This window comes from Prunus persica, chromosome G2, assembly GCF_000346465.2.
Source record: "Prunus persica cultivar Lovell chromosome G2, Prunus_persica_NCBIv2, whole genome shotgun sequence".
Taxonomy (NCBI): Eukaryota; Viridiplantae; Streptophyta; class Magnoliopsida; order Rosales; family Rosaceae; genus Prunus; species Prunus persica.
Window position 1 is genome coordinate 20,089,532 of NC_034010.1, and position 22,181 is coordinate 20,111,712.

Below are 22,181 nucleotides of genomic sequence, written 5' to 3' on the forward strand. Positions count from 1 at the left end.
CTTAGATTAACTTGCAGGGCATGGAACATGATGCCAGGATATTAAATAAAAGGCTACCAAGACATGTTCCCCTGTCTTTTTTGTATCAGATTCACATGGAGATGGTGATAGCAGAGTAAAATTTATGTTTTCAATAACATACATAACAGCCAATGCATCTTCAGGATCAACTGAACTTAAAAATGCAGTATTCTTGGTATCTGCTACGTTATAATCAACTTGTTCTATTAAATGGAAAATAGTCCGCTTATACCTCGTAAGGAATAAATTATCGTGTAAAATTGAAACACGATTCATATGTCAAACTATAATTTATAAGTGAGAAAAAATGACTTCTTATTGAAAATGAACTAAACAGTGAAAAGTTGAGTAAATTGGGAAGGGGGGAAGGCTTTATTCTAATGAGGAGTAAAAGACGAATTAAAAAAATGGGATAATCTTATTCCTAGTGGCAGTAGCCAAGAAAAAAGGCAGATAAAAAGGGGTTGGAAAGACCAAAATTAGTTTTAATCTTTATGGTCAGAATTCCAAAATGTAAGAGCATTATAGATGGGTGCACCAGTTGAGGTATATCATAAATGTATTGGAGTATGTTGTAGGGAACGTGGGCCACAGGTGTAGGTGTGATTTCTTCAGCATTACTCTTCATTTTGAGTTGAGGGGGCAATTGCCAATTAGCTTTTTAATGAAGTAATGCAGTTTGGGCTTCTTATCCTGCAATTATATTACATTTGCAACTACCCACATGATCCTAGTCTGCCAATAAATTGCAGTATAAGATACCAAATAAGACTTCTTGGAAAGATGCTTTTGCCTTCATTTCAAGTAAGTTTTGCATTATAAGTACTGTCTCCCATAGCCTTTAAATCATGTTTGTATGGTTAAAAAGGTGAAATTATTGTGTCATACATACTAGAACACAAAAACATTGTGTTTACTAATTGACGGATTATGTAAAATATTGGTGGTCGATGAATTTTAACTTTAAGATATGATATCAATAAATATACAAGTGTTGTAATATGAGTAGATTGGTTACATCACGAAGCTGATGGTACAGTCACAGCTAAACACGATGACAGAAGGATGAAAATGATCAACCTTTATATAGAAAGGCTTCTTGCCAGATCAAGATGTAATTGCATGTAATAAGGTTGAACAATCACACATGACTATCACGGTCTGCTTATGATGGAATTGTAAGCTCACCTACCACCTAATAAAAATAATAATAAAACAAATGTAAAGCCTACTTTGAAATACAAATTCCAATCATTATGATCATTATGCGTTGCATTTGTCAACATAATCATGATCAGCTTATTCATCTAAGGGGGGAAAAAAGACATTAATTATAGTCTTGGAAAATTTTGTAGACGAAATGGTATGCAGACCTTAATAATAGCTTTCACTAATAGAAAATATAAAATACTCAAAAGTTTTCGACACTTGTAATCGCATAATAGTTCAGTATATTTATGATATAATTCAATCAACTCATTTTTTTATATATAAAAAAAAATGGGGAATCGATCATTTCATCTTAGTCATTGAATGTAATGTGAAATATGAAATATGTGAGGCATATAGATAGTTTGATTTGATCAATGAAATGTAAAAGCTCAAAAAATTGACACATAACATGTTATTTTTTGATGTTCAAATCAAGATGTTCAATGTAAAAGTTCAAACAATCGAGATGTTCAAATTTTCCGAACTTTTTTTAACACTAAATAATGTAACACATAATATGTTCTTCTTTGATTTATCATATATATATAAACTATAACATGTTATTATTTAAAGAACTATAATTATAGCGATTAATGTATCCTAAATCTCTATTATGAGATAATTGCAATTCTCAATCCCTACATTTCTTACATGGGGAATGTTAGCAACTTTCTTCTTCTCACATATTTCGACGGTGATAAATTTAAAAAAAGTCAAAATCTCAAGTAAGAAAAAAAAAAAAAAAAGAGTCAAAAATGTCATCCACACCATCTCCAACAAACCACATCCCCACGCCTCCTCAAATCCCAAACTTAATTATAACTCCAACCCAAATATAGAGAACTCTCTCACACAAAATATCCCAAAATAAATATCCCAAAATAAATGGGGCAAAAATTTAGAGGTGTTCACAACCAATCAAATGAAAATCTTATAGCTTGAAATTGGGTAAACCATTACTTCCTCCTTGCATTCCTGCATCGCCATTAAAACAGTGTTTGAATTTAACAGCCACAACAAAAAACAATATTTGAATTTACTGCTTTTTTATCAAACAAAAAAGCTTTGATTGTTTTCCTGTTCAAAGCAGAAATGAAACCAAAAGTATCAACAAAAAAATGACACCAAAACTAGCTTTCTTTGATGCTTAAAACTACCATAAATTTAACAGATTTAATTAAGTTGTACAGTTATTTGTCTTCTTGATCTCCATTACTGCCCCCATTTCAATAAATATTACAGTTCTTTGTCTTCTCCATCTCCATCTCCATCACTATCTCTCTCTCTCTCTCTCTCTCTCTCTCTCTCTCAACAGTGATTAACCAAAATAAAAGCTTTGAACTTTCTTTTTTACTCTTTCTGCATAGACCTATAAACCCAAAAGGAGAGAAGCCACTGCCACCAACAACAACCCATCTCTCCAAGAAACCAGAAGATTCCCATTATCAATCAGAACATGAAAAAGAGCTAAAAAGATAAAAAGAAGAACACCAACCAAAGCCCCTCACTTTTCTTATCTTCAACACCACCACCACCACCAGCATCCCCACCACAGGAAATTTCAAGGTACCCAGTTCCTCAAACCCTAAACCTGAACCAAATCCCGAACTTCCCAGTCAGAATTCACCGAACCAAGAACTGGGTTTTGTCCACATTTTCCATAGAAAATGTCCCAGCTCAAGCACCTTGACAACAGTCCTCCAACTCCAGGAAAGTTCAAGATGGACAAGTCTCCTTACATTCACAGGCTTCGTTGGCACGGCTCTCTTGCCAAGCTCACATTTTGGTCTTTTATCTTCTTGGGCTTGATCTTGATCTTCTTCTTCCGGTCACCGTCGTCCAATTCTCTACCGTCCGATCCCTCTCGCCGTTCTCTCAGAACCTACAATTGGGGTGGACCCGCCTGGGAAAAACGGGTCAGGTCCTCGGCCCGAGTTCGGTCCCGCCACGGAATGTCGGTTCTGGTCACCGGGGCGGCCGGGTTTGTCGGGACCCACGTCTCTGCGGCGCTCAAACGCCGAGGAGACGGCGTGCTTGGTCTGGACTGTTTCAATGACTACTATGACCCTTCATTGAAGAGAGCTCGCCAAGCGCTTTTGGAGCGGTCTGGGGTGTTCATTGTGGAAGGCGACATCAATGACTCTGCTTTGTTGAGCAAGCTTTTCGAGGTTGTGGCGTTTACCCATGTGATGCATTTGGCTGCTCAAGCTGGTGTGAGGTATGCCATGGAAAACCCTGGCTCATATGTGCATAGTAATATAGCTGGTCTTGTTAATCTTCTTGAAGTTTGTAAAAATGCCAATCCACAACCTGCTATTGTTTGGGCTAGTTCTAGTTCTGTTTATGGACTTAATACTAAGGTACCCTTTTCTGAGAGAGACCGGACTGACCAGCCTGCTAGTCTGTATGCTGCTACCAAGAAGGCTGGTGAAGAAATTGCACACACTTATAATCACATCTATGGCCTTTCCCTTACTGGGTTGAGATTCTTTACGGTTTATGGTCCCTGGGGAAGGCCTGACATGGCCTATTTCTTTTTCACGAGGGATATATTGAAGGGGAAGACCATTCCAATCTTTGAGGCAGCTAATCATGGCACAGTTGCAAGGGATTTTACCTACATTGATGATATTGTGAAAGGCTGCTTGGCGTCATTGGATACTGCTGAGAAGAGTACTGGGAGTGGGGGAAAGAAGAAGGGGCCTGCTCAATTGCGGGTTTTCAATTTGGGGAATACATCACCTGTGCCAGTTTCGGATCTTGTGACCATTTTGGAGAGGCTTTTGAAGGTGAAGGCCAAGAGAAATATAATGAAGTTGCCTCGTAATGGGGATGTTCCGTTCACGCACGCAAACATCAGTTCGGCTCAGAGGGAACTTGGGTATAAGCCCACAACAGATCTGCAGACAGGGTTGAAGAAATTCGTTAGGTGGTACGTCAGCTACTATTCTGGTGGGAAGAAGGCTTCTGGGTGATAAATTCTTTTGATTGTGTGGTAGATCCTTTGAATTCTTGTTCATTATAATTCTTGTGATTGTTTTTAACATTTCCGTCATTGCCCCGGGTATCAGTTTTCCATATCTTAATGATGTAATGCCATATGAGGAGGAACCTTGTGACCTACAGTGAAGAAATTTTGTGGTTGGGAGACATTGTTTTCTGAGCACTCCCATGCTGTATTAAGAGAATACGAGGACCATCTCTTTTTTTTTTTTTTTTTCTTGGAATGTAATTGTTGGAGCTACGGCGTTGTAGAATTAATGACTGATAGAGCATATGCTAATTGGTGGACATGTATCATTGCCATGCAATTCAATAAAATAGCACACGATAGTTTGGTTCCTTCCTTACTACCATATGAAGTGAATCACAGTTACTTTGTGTAATACCTTTTTTGTTTATCATAAAATTTGTTTTGTATAATCGATGTACATTAATTCCTTTGCTGCATTTTTATGGATAATCTTGCAGCTGACTTTGTTGCCCTGCACTCTGACCTTTTAGAGCCAGCTTAAGTGTGTCATGTCGCTCATCTGCAAGACTAAGCCTGCATGCCCCTTTGTTGGCTTAGACTTAAGGACAGATCATTCTTGTATGTCAGGTTTGCACTTCAGTTTTCTTTTGCTTCCAGGTTTATATTGTCACTAATACAGATGGCATGTGGGATATGCTCAAATTATATGTTCTTCTAGGATGTTTATTCCTTGTTTGAATCTTCTAGGAATATCTGAAAATTCATTACTAGAGTTTGGTAAGTTATAGATGGAATAAAACTCAGTTTTGTGTTTCTTTCTAGTTTCTACATAGAGGAGTGTTTTACTGTATTCCCCTGAATGAAATAAGAAGCCAAAGAACTTCTAATCATTACTCTGATTAGTATATGGATCTCTCTATCATTTTGTTCTCTCCCAATTTAAGGGTTCTTATTAACTTTTTTTCTTATCTTTTGATGAAAGGCAAATAGTATGGAAGTACTTCAAAAGTGGAAAGTGAAAAACTTCCCAATCAGAGTACCTACAATTCACCACCAATGTAGCAATTTCCGATTTCGGATATACTCAATTTGATACGTACACATCCATTCTGAAATGATAATTTTGGGAATATAAAAATTTGTTTATATATCTTCCTTTTTATCTTCAATTTCCTTTGTTAAAACTTTGCAGACTTGACCTTTTTCTTTGCTTCTTCCTCTGATTTTGAAAGACCTTTTCGGCATTATATGTATCCTAAAACTACCACAAGTAACTTTGTCATTCTTTTCTGAGTCATGTTTCCTTATTAGTGCATGGGATAGTGTTGTCTATTGTCTTTGTTTAGTAGTGAGTTATGATAAGGATGATAATTACATAGTTCAAACACCCGGTTGGACTTTTCCAGTATGCAAGTAGGGCAATTAAAGATTGAAAGGTTTTGCATAAGCAGCAGTATGTATAATAGCAGTGCCCTGGAAGAAAAGAGTTGCTTTGAATTTCATTACAATTAATTTATTTCCTATAATCATTCTCATGCTCTGCAAATTTTAGATCCAGAAGGCAAGGATTCTCTTGGCTTTGTTAAACTTTTTGCAAATGCTTTCTATATTAGTTTGTATTTAAAGGCTGATAAGTTGCAGGAACATTGAGTCATTGAGATTATTTTGCTTTAGGCAGTAAATGATGCTTCAAGAAGTTCGAGAAAGGGTAATATTCTTTTGTCAGATATCTGGCGTATTATGTTATCAAAGCTGTTAATCTGGAGCTAAATTCAACAAGAAACCATCTAGTTGTGTAACATATAACATGTGTTGGGTAAAAGAAAGAAAATATTAAGTTTTGGCAGAACATGCAGAAAAATGATGCTTATTTCTTCAGGACTATGAGGCCAGAGTATACACATTGCCTCCTCTATGTGTCAAGCCTGCTGATTTCTAAAGGTTGTCTTCCTTCTTGTCCCCGACATTTGACATGTAGAATGGAACAAATTGGGAAAGCTTCAAGTGTAAGGAGTTTTCTGCTTATCTGTTTAACATCAAGTTTATTTGTGTGGTTGTGGTTGTTTCGTTTTGTCTGCCTTTATGTGCTTTGGTTGGAGGCCGCCCCCCATTAACAATTGAATTATTTTGATGGCCTGAATCTTGGCTTCCCATTTGGACACTTCTGAGAACTGAATTATTTTGATGCCTGCTTTAACTTGTCAGCAAGCCTGGTAACATGTCAAGAATCCAATGATTTGGCTCCACATGGATTGCTTGAACTGACATCATTTGGATTTTGCTAAATTGAGTCAGTCGCATACGTAGCCGATTGTTATGAGATTCTTTGTGAGAGCCTCAACTAACTGAGTGCGTGAACAACTGATGCTAACATACATTTTGACATGACATTAACATAATTTAAAACTTACAGCATTGTTTGCTTCATCAGGAATCAAACACAATGGTAATCTCATCTTCAATCTCATTATCGCTAAGCTCAAACTCTGGTGCTAATAACCTCCCAAGTGGGCGGTTGTGCAGCTCAAAACTATTGGTTCCTGGCCCCCCAACAATGAGTTGGAAAACAATAGCAAATAAGTGGAGGCAGGCAGTTTTAGTTATATGCATGGCCCCAAATAAAAGGCCAAGAAGCTATGCAGCTATTACTGCATTTGTACCTTCTCAAATGGTCGCCTACCAAACTTCATTACTGCATTTGCCATGATTCCTTGCTTGTCTCTCAGAATGAGATGCAACTTATTACATGAATCTCAAAAGATTATGTACTTTTTGTTGGAGGGAAGAATAGGCGGCAAGTTGACCTACCATACTCTCAAGTCTCAGCGTGTAACATATTTTTTTAATGGGCTTATTACATGAATCTCATGTGTTATACACCATGTCCTCACAAATCTATGACATTGTACAACCGTTGTGGAAAATGCATATGGAACTTTATATACATGCGACATCATTATATTTAATCGTTAAACACAAATGACTCGGAAAAAGCACCATATGACGTTCTAGTCAACCAAAAATGATAACTTAAAAAAACAATAAACATCAAGCAAACCCATATAGCAACTAAACATTTTATATAGTCCAAAAATAAAAAATAAAATTGTTATTGGCAACTTAAACTACTCTTTAAAAATTAGATGCTCACTTATGATTGGGTGGACTAGTGAGAAATTAGAGCATCTCTAATCGATGTGTCAAATGTGCCACATAAACATTTAACAGCTAGAAATAACATCTCACATCACTCCAACCGATGTGTCAAAGCTGATGTGGAATGAAAGCTAGAGGTTGAGATGTTATTTTTGACATCCCAAAGCAAGATGTCAAAATGAATATTTTATTATTTTTTCTTTTCTTTTCTTTTTAATTAAAAATGAATCAACACTAAAATGTAATAAAATAATAATTTAATTTGACATATCGGGTGGAGTGTAAAGCTGTGTAAGATGTCAAATTACCACATCAGCCGTCAAATTTAAATTTAATGTTTGGTATTTGACATCTCCCTTGGAGATGCTCTTAACGATGTGCATGCATTGTTGGGCGTCCCACATCGAAAAGGAACAAAAGGAAACCTGGCGACAGTGGCATACAAGACGAAACGCCATCAGCTTTGTAAAAGCACGCAGCCGCGCGCTGAGCACAAAGCGAACTATTCTTTCGCCTTTTACTAAAGAATACCGTGTGCTCGCCGCAATTAGCGGCATACGCCAATTTTTTGAAAAAGTTTCTCTTCACAGAGAAGCTCTTACAATGTAGTTTCGAAGTTTTTATATCAACGGTTTTTTTTCTTTCTCATCTCTCATCCACCTTAAATCCGAATATTTTTCAAAATTATTGTAGAAGTCATTTCAATAAAGGCTATATGCAGAGAAGGCTGGGACTTTCATGATCAAGAATACTTCCGTTAGTTTCGATTCAATCAGATTATAAAGAACTTTCATTATACACATAAGTACTTTTCTGGCAACTTTTAGATATAAAGCTATGACTAAAGCATTAAGCAGGAACGAGGTAGGCATAAGAAGTCTGTTTCTTGCACTACCATGACGAAGAAATGACATAGCACAAGAACCAGACCTTCCAATCAAGGGAAGGCCTCTCCAAGTAGTAGACACAGGAAGTAGATTCTATTTCCTTTCGATTTTCAGACCGGCAACTCGTAGTACCTCAAAGAGATTCTGTGCATACTTCCTTTTCCAGTGCACCAACCAAGCAGTGCAGGTTTGGCATCCGCAAGAAACCCTTCAACATATTAAAGAGAGAGAGGGTCTTATAGATTAGGCAATTCAGCATTGCTAGTCAAATTGATTAACTAGTAATTTCTGTATGTCACAAAAGTTTGAGAGAAAAATCGCTAGATCATTATCGTTAACAATGCAATGTTTTGATTGAAACTTGTGCTTGATGGCCTTAGTATGTGCGACTACCTCAAATCTCAAATGAAAATCATCGTCCATTAGCGAAAGTTATCCCACATCGGAAGATAAGTAAAGAGTCCTTGCCAGTATGCGGCTAAAAGGAGACATCATCAACATTGCAAACCACGCAGCCACGCGGTGGACACAGAGCGAACTATTCTTTCGCCTTTTACTAAAGAATACCGTGTGCCGGCCGCAATTAGTGGCATACGCAAGTTTTTTGAGGAGTTTCTCTGAACAGAGGAGCTCTTACAATTTAGTTTCCAAGCGTTGTTTTCTAAACCAGAAAGTTTCTACTCTTTTTCGCTCAGACTTGGCAAGATCTCAATGTAGATATAACAAGAAAGATGGACTTGCAAGACCTTTCTTCCAATAAAATTGATTTGGTCATCTCAGAAATAAAGATATCACAACAACATCAATTCAAGCTGAACACTGAAATCCCCAATCTCATTTCCATTGATAAGGGAATTGCTAACTACTATGATCAGCTTCGCATTTGTTACAAAAAGGATCACTGTTACATCTCATTAAGCTGGGGCAGCCAGCCAACGGGTCAAAAACGAAAAGGAGAAATGGAATGATTGTGTCGCAACCGATCCTGGTTCAGAAAGGTAATCGGCTTTCTATCGGGCCATGATTCTATTTTCTCGAAGTACTTGACTGGCACAACACCATCAAAACCTTCAGTCAAGATTACCTTGTTCTCTGAAATGTAAAACTTCATTCCCTCTGCAACAAAACTTCAGGCATAAGAAGTCCTCTATGTTTCCTCAACTACCTCAATAAAGAATAAAAGGTGGTGTGCTCATGACAAACTTAAAAGAAACTTTACACTTCGATAATGAAAGGTTTGCAAAACCATATCATCTAAAGCTTTTCTGACATCGAGATAGATCAAAACATTGACATCCCGTCTCCTACCTAAAAGAAAACAAATCAAACCAATTACCAGCATAAGCTGAATAATGTCATTGTCTTGGATACATTCTTCACGGTCATTACCAGTATAGCTCATTACTTCATGATAGTCATCATCATTTAAAAGTACAGAGACGGAATAATTCAATACAGGCGTGAGGGTGGGCCTTTTTTAGTATAGCCGGGCGGCTATACTACGGTTTTTTTATTATAAAATGGTATAGCCGCACGGCTATACTATTTTTTACACGTGGCGAACTGGGCGCTAGGCGCCCAGCAGGTGGTCTTTTTTATTATAAATAGTATAGCCGGTCCGCTATACTCGGGGGTTATTTTTTTTAATAAAAAGGGTATACCCACACGGCTCTACTACGGTTTTTATGGCCGAACGGCTATACTATTTTGACACATGGCGAAATGGCACTAGTGACAGGCCGGAGCTCTTTTATTAAAAAAATAGTATAGCCGAACGGCTATACTGTTTTTTAAACCTGGGAAAGCCGGCGTTAGTGCCAGACGTTTCCTCTTTTTTATTTTTATTTTTCAACAAATATTATAGCCGCGCGGCTATACTCGAATTTTTGTAATAAAAACAGTATAGCCGCGCGGCTATACTGCTTTTACACCTGGCAAAACCCTCACAGGCGGCTCTTTTTTCTTTTTTCTTTTTTTTTCAAATGGTATAGCTGGGCGGCTATACCCAATTTTTTTATTGTAAAAAAGATCTAAAAATAGTAAAGCCGTGCGGAGATACTCGGGATATTATTTTGAAAATGCATATAGCAGCTCGGCGTTACACAGGTTTATAAAAAAATATGTTTTTAAAAATAATATAGCCGCTCTTTACATAAGACAGGGTCATTAATATAAAAAATCTACACTTACAAATAACCCTAATCTGACACATTACCGCTAATCACTTGCCCATCAGTTGGCAAGCCGCTTGAGAAGTGAACATGCTATCGTTTCATGCTCTTTAAATTTTTTATTTATAATGGATTGATCGAGAAATCTTCAATTATAAATCATACTTTTCAGTTGCATTTAAGTTTGTTAAGCTTTCATTTATCATTTTACTCTTGTTTCTATTCATATTGCACTAGAAAAACCAGAAAACAGTACATACTTTTTAGTCTGATCTGCCATTTGCTAGTCCGATCTGGGCATTTTAAGCTCGATCAAGGTCTAATCATTCAGGATATCATAGACACCAGTGCATAAAAGTAGAATTTTGAATTCCTTAAATTTATACAAGGCATAGAAAAGAATTAATCCGAGCCAGTTTCCAATTCAAAGCACAATGGCTTCATTTAAAAGTCAGATTAACAAGCGCAAACCACTAAATCACGTCATAAATTAATCAATCTCTTTCTATTGGGCTTAGCCAATTCCATTAATGGCACGCCTACCGCAAAACAAAAGATGGATCATTTTAAGCCCTGTTGCTTGACCTTAAGTTAATTCTCTCTCTAAACTTGATCCAGCAAGAGGAGAGGCAAGAACACTGTTGAAGTGTGCTTGGTCCCACTATCACCTCCTGAATTGAAAATTCACTTTGCATGTCAGAATCTGCATCTAAATCAGTCTGGTACTGCGCATCTGCATCAATCCAGTTCTGCGCCAAGTCAGAGGCTATGTTGCACGGACTCGGACACAGCGTGGACACGCCTCCAACACGCCTTGGACACGGGTCAACGCCTTAGACATGTTAGCTTGTTTGTGTAGTATATATATTGAATATATTTACAAGCTGCAACTTCGTGAAGAGATCCCCAACTGAATCTGTGAGTACGTAAGTTGTACTTAGTTTCATTGATTTTGGTTTCTTTCAAATATGCTCAAACCCAGAATCATCTTCACAGACTGAGTGGGGCCAGAATTGTCCCGGATTCCGTTGACAGCAATGTCAAAGCTACGATCACGGCTATTACACAACAACACAGGTACCTCTCTGTCAAAATAAAAAATAATCGAATCTGTTTCTTGTGTTATTATGGTCTAGAGTTACTCGTATCATAATCAATGAACATGAAAAGTTGATATTTTTTTTCCTTCTTTCTTTTATGATTTTCAAAATAACAAATTGTTTAGTCATTTGATCAAACTCCGATCATCTTAATAAGAAGCTCATAAACGGGCAGTTAAGATTAAGATATACCCACCTAGGTCCTCATTAGCTACAAGCAAATGGTGGAAAATTTTCATTCAATCAATCAAGTTAAAGATGCACAAGGATTGTGGGGAAAACATTGATAAGATAAGATAAGAAAATCTTGGCAGGACACGAGAGCAGTACTACTGCAGATGAGTTCTCTCAGTATGAACAATTATTCGATCGAGTGAGGACAGGCAATAGGGATGCTGTGAAGGAGTTTCTTCACCAACATCCCAATGCAGTAAGAGTAAGAAATCCAAGTTCGGGAAAAACTCCTCTCCACATCGCAGTAACTGCAAGCCATGTGGATATTGTGGAAGACTTGGTGCAGTTGATGTCGGAGAAAGACTTGGAAATAAAAGGTGACGATGGTAAGACAGGTCTTTCTGTTGCTGCAGATATTGGGCTAACCCAGATAGCTCAAGTTATGGTCCGAAAGAACAAGAAAATACTTAGCTTTCCCAATGCTTACGACTTAATTCCAGTTGTCTCAGCTTATTTAAATCGTCACTGGGAGATGGCCTCTTATCTTTATTCTGTCACTCCACTCGACCATCTAAGGCCAGAGAATGGCCCACATGGCACTACAATTGTTTCCCAATGTTTTTATTTGAAAATTTTTGGATCGATAGATATTGCATTGGACTTAATTAAACATTGTCCGGAGTTGGTCATTACTAGAGGCTACAAAGGGGCATCCGCTTTATATGCATTCACTCTTTTGCCGGCTTCATCTCTAAGCGGAACAGGACTCAGATTCTGACAGCAATGGATCTATAATCGTAAGTATCACATTTTCTTCTCTCTTTGCTATTGTTTTTCTTGTCAATATTGATAGTTTTGTTCAGTTAAAAATATCATTGTTTAGGGGGTTGAATCAAGAAAAGCCATATTTTCCTTTTGAGAGTGTGCAGGCATGCCACTACTTGAACAATTATTTTTTTCTCCTTTACTATTTTACCCATTTAAAATCTTACGATGTTATAATACCTTCATTTTCACTAATGGGGTCATACCATAGTGAAAAAGTATGTTTGGCCTAAGACCAGTGGTCTCAGGTTTAAAATCCCTAGGCGCTATGTGTGTGACTAAATTCCCCTCCTAACTTCATTTTTAGAAATCATATTTGAGGGTCAATGAGGTCTAGCTCAGTGGAAAAAGGCATCGACTTGCATACCAGAAGCCTTAGTTTTGAACTCCCGTGGCATCTTAGTTGTGTGCGTGTGTGTGTGAGGAACCCCCTTTCATATAGTTTAGACTATCGCTTGTACTCAAAAAAAGAAATCATATTCGAGGGATTTAGAAGGTTTTGCGAAACCAAGGGATCAAAGTATATTGATTGGGGTTATGTTTTTCTTGGACGAATTTTTATAGGTATACAGATTCATGCTAGATCCACCCATGATACTCGTATAGAAATTCAAAACGCAGAAAATGACCAAGGCAATCGCAGGTACATACGTCCAGGTGAGTTGTATTTCGGAAGCATCACTTTTGGTTTGCATATCCCAAGTTCCCAACACCTCTTTTATCCATAATGCGTCTATATATATTTTATTTTTGTTAAGAGTAGTGGTAAAGAACTTATCTGTATAAATGATTCACTGATCATACCTAGTTTCGGGAACAAATAGAATCAATTTACACTAATCTCGTCATAGACTATACAATCATGAAGGGTCCTGTGACAATTAAAAGTGTAGAGGGACTTGTAACTCAAGTAATAGGGGCAGAGCCACATGCAGACTTGCCATGGCAGTGCCTCCCAAACTCCATGAAAAACCCATTATTTTTTAAGCATCAGCTGCAATATTAGTTAAAATATAACTCTATATAACCTTGAATCTATTGTCTCCCCTCCCCCTCCCTCCCCCCCAAACCCAAGATTAGCTTCTACCTCCACCACTGCAAGTAGTTAAGAACAAGTACCCATGCATACGTAGTTATTTGTTCAAATTCCCCTTCCTCAATATCGTTTGTATAAATAAAATAATTTTTTTTTAAAGGTGGTGTTAACTGGTGAATATATTGCGCCGAATGCATACCCAATTGTAATTTTAACGATATATTTAAACCCTAAATAAATCCTAAATAAACCTAACCTAATTAAAACCCAATTAACGTGTTATAACAAGGTGAGTTCACCACATCAACATATCACATGTCATCTAACTAACTAACATAAATTTTGAAGAACTTTTGCTAACATTTTACAATTTACATTGCAGTGCTGCAAAGACTTGTCTCAAATCTCCTTGTGATGTTGGGTATGGTACATCTATATGGTGTTGATCTTTATGCCATTTGTTTTAATTAAAAATGCTTTTAAAAGCATATAGCTAACATTGTTTTGAATGTCATCTAGGAATTAACCGCAACCACATATACAAAATGAAATTGGCACATGCCCAATCCCTAGAAATTCTAGATTGCATGTGCAGAGAGATAAGAAAATTGGACAGGGAGCAACAGGAAGATGGCTTTGTAAGTTCAGCACTCTTCGCAGCTGTCAGTGAAGTGAATGTTGAGTTTGTTACTCGTATATGTAAAGCAAATCCAGAACTCTTCGAGAGCAAAAACGAAATGGGAAGAAACATATTTCATTTTGCTATTGAATGTCGTCAAGAAAAAATTTATAGTCTTATACATGGGCTCAATGTGAAACATGCAATTGTAAATCTTGTAGATCCGCATGACAATAACATGTTACATATGGCTGCGATTGTTGTCCCCATCCACGCAGCTGAATCATATCGCAGGTGCAGCTTTGCAAATGCAGAGAGAACTACAATGGTTTAAGGCCAGAATTTCTTCCTCGATCTTGATTGCTTGGTTCTCGGAATGAAAGTTTTAAGGTCACTAGATTATGTTATAATTAACTTTAATAGTCAAGCACCTCATGCTAATTAACAAAAATTATGGCTGATGTTTTATTTATCAAACAGGAGATGGAGACTATTGTACCTCCCCAAGCTGCTAGAATTATGAACAAGACTGATCTTATGAAACCACGTGACCTCTTTACTCAGTGCCACAGAGAATTGATGAAGGAGGGTGAAAAACTGGATGAAACAGACAGCAAGTTCTTTCACAGTTATAGGTGCTCTCATTATTACCATGATGTTTGCTGCAGCGTTCACAGTACCTGGAGGAAACAATGGAGATACGGGTTTTCCCATATTCTTAAATGAAAAGTTATTTATGTTGTTCATCATTTCTGATGCTTTATCACTATTTTCTTCCACAACTTCAACATTGATGTTTCTGGGAATCCTCACACCACGTTACGCTGAAGATGATTTTCTTAAATCCTTGCCCACAAAGATGATAATAGGCCTTTCCACTCTTTTTTTCTCTATTGCAACCATGATGATAGCCTTTTGTGCTAGCCTTCTCATCATGCTTCAAGGAAAATCGTGGACTGTCATTCCAATCATTTTTCTTGCTAGTGTTCCTGTTAGCATATTTGCTTTGATGCAGTTTCCCTTCCTTGTATTGATATTTTCAAATCTACTTATGGAGCAGGAATATTTGATAAGAAAGTCAAAATTTGGTTGTAAATAATTTCCTAATGCTAGGAGATGTATATTTGGTTTTGCTTTTCTAATAATATCCATTTATTCAAAGAAAGATGCCTGTGATTAAACAACAAAGGATTAAACATGAACTTAACACAACTATATTAGTCACTAATGTCGATTAGCATCACAATGGAGTTTTAATTCACGTTAAAGTCTAGAGTTTGCCTAATTATTTATCATTTTTCAATCACTAGCTAGAACAAATGAGAAATGACATCCAAGCTTGCTTAGCATCTTCCTTTTCTTTTTCTTTTTTCAATTACTAGCCCTCTAAACCCAAGTTTTATGTAAGAATAGGACAGAGCCTACATAACATTTTGAAGCATTTAATTTTTGTTGGAGTAATTTCCAGCTTCATGAATTAACTTGTTGAAGGGCAATCTATGAAAATGGAAAAAGCCTTTTTTTCTGTTTCACAAAAATCCCACATAGAAAAAGAAGCAAAAGCATCAGAATGAGAGCAGCTACAAAAACAGAAGAATGGGACATTTGAAACCACGCAGCCACGCTGTGGGCACAGAGCGAACTATTCTTTCGCCTTTTACTAAAGAATACCGTGTGCTCGCCGCAATTGGTGGCATACGCCAATTTTTAGAGGAGTTTTTTTCAACAGAGAAGCTCCTACAAGTTAGTTTTCAAAGTTTTTCTTCTGTAATTTTTTCTCATCTAGGAGTGTTTTTCAACAGAGGATTTAAGACAATTTTGAAACCAAGTTCAACACAGAAGTAGAATTACAAAATGCTTTTAGACACAGTATTGGCAAAAACCCAAAAATCATGACATTTTGCAATTTACTATGGATTAGTCACTTAAACAAGGCAATAACAAACATCGACTTGCAAGACCTTTCTTCCATTAAAATTGAATTGGTTATTTCACATTGTACTTTCATTATACACAAGAAAAGTACTCCTCTAGGAATGTAGATATAAATATACAACATCAATTCAAGCTGAACATCAAAAGCGCCAGTCTCACTTCCATTGATAAGGGAATTGCTAACTACGACCAGCTTAACGTGTGCTACAAAAAGGCGAACTGTTTCATCTCATTACGTTGAGACGACCAGCCAACAGATCAAAAATGTAAAGGAGAAATGGAATGATTGCACCTAAACTGATCCAGGTTCAGAAAAGTATCGGCTTTCTATCGGGCCACGATTCTATTTTCTCAAAGTACTTGACTGGCACAACACCATCAAAACCTTCAGTCAAAATTACCTTGTTCTCTGAAATGTAAAACTTCATTCCCTCTGCAACAACAAATCAAAAGAAACAAGGCGTACGAAGTCCTCCATGATAAAGAATAAAAGATGCTGGGCTCATGGCAAACTTAAAAGAAAATTTTGAACTCTGATAAATAAAAGGTTTGCAAAACCATACCTTCTAGAGCTTTTCTGACATCGAGATAGATCAAAACATTAACATCCCGTCTCATCCCTAAAAAAAATACAAATCAAATCAATTACCCACATAAGCTGAATAATGTTATTGTCTTGAATTCATCATTACCAGTATAGCTCATTACGGCATGATAGTCATTACTGTTTAAAAGTATAGAGAAAGAATAAGTCATTACAAATGGTATCCCAGTGAACAATATAATAAGCCCAAAAGCTTCCAAGAAACCAAGAATTCTGAAATAACTGGTGACCTTAAATGCACTGAACTTAGACCTCAAAAGGGTCATAGATAAACAATGTGGAGTATTGTCATCACAAACACCTAGGAACAACATTATTTCATCAGATTCCTTACTAACTTGTCTGCAACTCTCTCAAGAGTTGATGAACCATGAGAAAAGTTCGATCAAGTCCACCTTTCAATTGGCACATTTGCAAGGGCCAAAGAAAAGCAAATTCAGGTCTCTTCCACTAGAAAATTGCGGACCATCTACCTTTTTTCAATCTGACCAGTATGCACAGAAAGTGCATAGATAATTGGAAACTTTTGGCAAGTGGAGTCCACAAATGGCTCTCCCCAAATAAGTGTTTGTATTCATATGTGTGATTAGAAGTCAATAGAGTTCATCATCACCATATACAAAACTCTAATGTTGTGTGAATTGTCCCCCGTACCCATTCCATTCTTTTCCTCGTTCATCATTTATTGACCCTTTTTATAGGAAGCAGGTGCAATGTAGAAAATATGCTATAGACTACAGAAACAATGCTGATTGATCAGAGACACGTTCATGCATATAAAAAATCCACACAGATAAATACCCCTAATTAAAAACGTTACCACTAATCACTTGCCCATCAGTTGGCAAGCCGCGTGAGAAGTGAACATGCAATCGTTTCATGCTCTTTAGACCAGACTCTAATATTGATTCCAAATTCTTCCGATAGGTCCCATGCACGCACACTGCACATCAAGGGGGAAAAACAGTGAATCAAACGAAAAGGTACCGTTTCAACAGAAAACACTAATGACTCTTTTTATTCTCAACACGAACAAGTTATGTACTGAGAACACAAGAAAATTGCACACTAAAAGATAAACCTGGAACTTCTTCAGATGTAAGGATGGGCTTCAACAATCTTTCAGATTCAACTATCTGCCAATATGCGCATACAGTAGATATAAATATTCAATGTCCAAAGCCAGCAAGTATAGATGGATGTTCAACCCAAAAACACACGTCACAAATAAATTGGTGAAGAAAATTGTCTAGAATTTTACAAAGTTAAAAATAATGTTGGTGCAAACAAATATAGTGGATCCTCATCCTTAGGCTAACATTTTACAGAGTTCAGGATGAACAACACTACTTGTATTCATGTTGAAGAACAAAAAGTTGGAAAGTACAAATATCAGTTTTACGCTATAGAAAATGAAAACAAGAACTTCATAATTTACTACATAATGGTCTGAAACTAAGAGCACAAGAGAAAATAATGAAAGACATCTAGTCTTAGAGTGTAATGACCAAGTCTCTAGCTTCAACAATTTTACAAGTCTTAACCGGAGATTCTACTTCTAGCGAGACTCGGACCTGACAGTGCTTTGAAAAGATTATGCAGAGAGAAACTAGTTAATCCCTGGCTCTGCTTTCACAAGACTACACAGTAACAGTAAAATTCAAGAAAACAGTTCCAAATTCAAGCAATTAAAAATGGTTAGGCGTCTCCACAAAATGAGCCTAATAACTCAAACTCAAATATTAAAGATAAATGAGGATATGTTACCATTGTTGTGTGGCCTTGGTTTGCACGTATCAAAAGCTCCCCATTTTCTTCCAAGAGGCCGAAGCGCTGCTTATTATCCTTTCTGACAGCCTGGTAAGAAACAGCAAATAATTAAAAATCCTCCTTAGGAAGTTATCTAAAAATAATTAACTACTAAAAGACTGCTCACTAACCTCCTCAATTTCATCAACAGTATGTGATCTCAATGGAATATTAGCAAATGTCTGTATGTTCAGCTTTAACAGATCCTGAACTTTCACATATCCATCACTTCGCATATTCAAATTCAACTCAGCCGCCATATGGCGCAATATACGTGTCCTGAAAAGATAACAGAGGGGCTGAATTTAAACAAACTACACCATTCAGCTGCTCTACATTACCAATAATTATATATAATTATATGTATGCATTAATGTAACAAAAAGGTTTAAACTATCTCGCCCACATTGAATACTCTAATTAAAATTAGAAGCTACAAAACAAACAAAATGACTAAGTGGGTATTGTAGTACTTACAACAATCTACCAAGGGCGTCAATTTTATCTTTGCCAGAGCCACCCCCTCGACCACCACCACGGCCCCTTGATCTTTCTCTATCATCCCAATCTCCTCCTCTACCACCACTGAACACAAAATACATATTCACATATTCACAGTATAATTATATAACACACTCCAATTTTTCTCTGCCAAAAATTTCAAACTTCTAATTGGTTGCCGAGAAATGTCCGAAAAAATTGGTATACTGCAACGATAATAAAGTACAATAAAACTGATAATGCAATAAGGGCAATCTCGTTTTTGCTAAACCCAAACGTTCTCTCAGAAAAACAATGGAAATTCATAATTCATTTTTTTTTCTTCTGTCTGAACTCGTTCGCAGAAGCGAAAAGGAGAAGAAAGAGAATTAACAAAAAGATACCTTCTGGAGTTACGAGCAAAAGATGCAAAAGAAGACCCGCTGCTGCTGCTATTGTTGTCCATGAGAACCCGAGCAGGATAGGTGGGAAGGAGAAGAGGATGAGATTTAGGGGTACGTGGAAGGGAAACACGATAGTAGCGTAGAACTGGAATTTTGTTAATGGTAACAGACCCCCGCATGAATATTACAAGAATTTGTAAAGCCGAGAGGATGACGAGGAAGGATACGGAGAGAGAGAGGAGACTGCTCAGAAACTCTCTGTGCCACAGGCGGGTGGTCCTTTCTTTTTTATGACTAGTATAGCCGGGCGGCTATACTCGGCCTTTTAAAAATAAAAAGTGTATAGCCGTCTGGCTATACTAAGGTTTTTATTATTAAAAACATAGTATAGCCAAACGGCTATACTATTTTTGAAACGCCCAGGCGAGTCCTCTTATTTTTTATATATAAATAGTATAGCCGGGCGGCTATACTCAGATTTTTATACAATCAAAATCGTACAGCCGCTCGGCTATACCGTGGCGCCAGGTGGGTCCTCTTTTTCTTTTTAAATAAATAGTATAGCCGGGCGGCTATACTCGGTGTTTGTTTAATAGAAAGATTATAGCCGCCTGGCTATACTACGGTTTTTTATATTAAAAAATCGTATAGCCGACCGGCTATTCTATTTATTAAAAAAACCTCTCACGAGATATTGCGTTGGCACAGGTGTATCCCAATGCAAATTTGCCATATAATATCTTAGACGTATAGCCGAGTAGCTATACTCCAAAATAGAAATTTTTTTAAAGTATAGCTCATCGGCTGTACTCGATGAATATAATATTTTAAAAGTCCAGCCACACGACTATAAACGATGAATATAATATCTTTAACGTATACTATACCCTTTAAGTTGCATAATATTGGATTTCTCTTTTTAATTACTTTAATTAGTAGTTACGTTTTAGTTATTATTTACTTAGTTAATAAATAGTATTTAAATATTTTATTTAAGAAAAAAATAGAAAATTGAATTACTGTTTATTAAGTAATATAATTCATGAAGTTTATTAAAATATTTAATATTAACTAACCACGCTACATGCGCTTCCACCTCTGCAAGAGGCTTTTTTTTTTTTAATTCAAAATTTATTTTAGAATTAAAAAATATAATAGATAGTTTTTGTTCCATAAAAATATGATCCATTATCTTATTTTTCTTTTAATTTTAATTTTAGTTTTAATTTTTTTAATATGAAAAAGTGTGAATTTACCATATTATCCTCATTTAATTAATAATTTCAATTCTTAATGTTTGCATTAACCAAGGGCATTTTCTAGTATTTTGAATGTTTCACAAAATTCACATATTATACATGTATTTTTCACATATTATAAATTGAATATATACGGAGTCCTTTTTTTGAATTTTTTAAATAAATGGAATAGCCGTGTAATTATACTCTTTAAATATATACTGGTCCCCTTTTGGTTTAAAAGTTTTTTTTTTTCTTTCTAATTTTTGTCAATAAGAGTAGTTTAGATCATTTTCCATTACTATTTGGCCATTACCAGAGTCTCTATTATCCCCTTTTGATTTTTTACTTTTCCATAGTTATTACACAAGAATTTAGCATTTTTCAGTTTAATACTCATATTATACATGTACATACATATTTTTTAATACTACTTCTGTTTTCCCTACACGTCTTAAAGACTAGGTAAAATACACGTTTTTTTAAAGGGTTATGCTAGGGAGACCAACTTTAGATACCAACTTGTGTACCAAAAAAAAAACTTATAAAAAAAAACAATGGGTCCCACACTCTATTAGAGAGTTGGTACACAAGTTGGTATCTAAAGTTGGTCTCCCTAGCATTTTCCTTTTTTAAAAAACAAACATACAATACACATACGTACATAGTTTTTCATGTTTAATACACGTATTTTTTTCAAAATTTTCAATAATACATGCAAGATTCACGTACTATACACATAATTTGCACATATTATTGGATATATACTAGGGTTTATTTTTATTTTTAATAAATAGTATAGCTGCGAGTATACTCTTTAAATATATATTGGTATCTTCTTTTTTTTTATAAGTTTTTTTTTCTTCCTAATTTTAGTTCATCGATAAGAGTAGTTTAGAGCATTATTCATTACTATTTGGCCATACATGAGTCTCTATGGTCCCCTTTTGATTTTTTACTTTTTTCAAAGTTATTACTTGTATAAAGAATTTAGTATTTTCTCGTTCAATACTTGCATTATACACGTACCTACGTATTTTTCAATAATTCTTCCATTTTCCATACATTTCTTAAAGACTCGTTAAAATACACGTTTTTTGAAAAAGCAAACATACAATACACGTACGTACATATCACGTATTATACACATAATTTTTACATATTATTAAATAAAAATAATTTATATTTAAATATTTTCAGTTCTAGAGGATTAAGTGAGAAAATTTCTGTTTCAAGGTGTAAAGTGAGAAATTAAGACCCTACAGTTCCCAAGCAACCATGTCCCACCCAAACCGATTGCACAAGCTTTCCCTCCACCTGCTCCTCCTCCTGTGGCAAGTCATCACTCCTCCTTCTAAGCTAAGTTGTGAATGTCTTTAAATATTTTTATCATGAACTCATTAATTTTTTATGCGATGATCAAAGATGATTCACTCTTCCTTTGTCCGCATGAACCATGATATTGATATGCACTAGAAAGTTACCAATGAGTTTAGTTTATAAAATCTTGTAGGAACGCTTTCGCGCTAACAGGAA

At 36.1% G+C, this 22,181-nt stretch overlaps 2 protein-coding genes and 1 long non-coding RNA gene across 3 annotated transcripts; 2 read left to right on the forward strand and 1 right to left on the reverse strand.

Annotated features, from left to right (window-relative positions):
* On the forward strand, window positions 2,480–4,653 carry LOC18785553 (UDP-glucuronate 4-epimerase 3). The gene has a single exon (XM_007217962.2). The coding sequence runs from the start codon at window positions 2,901–2,903 to the stop codon at window positions 4,206–4,208; it is 1,308 nt and encodes a 435-aa protein (XP_007218024.1). The 5' UTR covers window positions 2,480–2,900; the 3' UTR covers window positions 4,209–4,653.
* LOC18784647 lies at window positions 13,091–15,231 on the forward strand. Its single transcript, XR_002270538.1, has 4 exons — window positions 13,091–13,177; window positions 13,939–13,977; window positions 14,076–14,565; window positions 14,656–15,231. It is a non-coding gene; the product is annotated as an uncharacterized LOC18784647 (long non-coding RNA).
* Window positions 16,123–19,660, reverse strand: LOC18787573 (tRNA 2'-phosphotransferase 1). The gene is made up of 8 exons (XM_007218401.2): window positions 19,408–19,660; window positions 19,001–19,108; window positions 18,655–18,802; window positions 18,482–18,571; window positions 17,796–17,850; window positions 17,535–17,657; window positions 16,674–16,730; window positions 16,123–16,543 (listed from the first exon to the last, which is right to left on the reverse strand). Exons 1-8 carry the CDS (start codon window positions 19,584–19,586, stop codon window positions 16,419–16,421), a joined length of 885 nt encoding a protein of 294 aa, XP_007218463.2. The 5' UTR covers window positions 19,587–19,660; the 3' UTR covers window positions 16,123–16,418.

Coding starts and splice junctions, on each gene's coding strand:
- LOC18785553 (XM_007217962.2), top strand. CDS start 2,901: ATGTCCCAGCTCAAGCACCTTGACAACAGTCCTCCAACTCCAGGAAAG.
- LOC18787573 (XM_007218401.2), bottom strand. CDS start 19,586: ATGCGGGGGTCTGTTACCATTAACAAAATTCCAGTTCTACGCTACTAT. Junction 16,731..17,534: donor TGATGGGCAAGTGATTAGTG/GTAACGTTTTTA, acceptor TATTTTTTTTAG/GGATGAGACGGGATGTTAAT. Junction 16,544..16,673: donor TGTCAGAAAAGCTCTAGAAG/GTATGGTTTTGC, acceptor TTGTTGTTGCAG/AGGGAATGAAGTTTTACATT.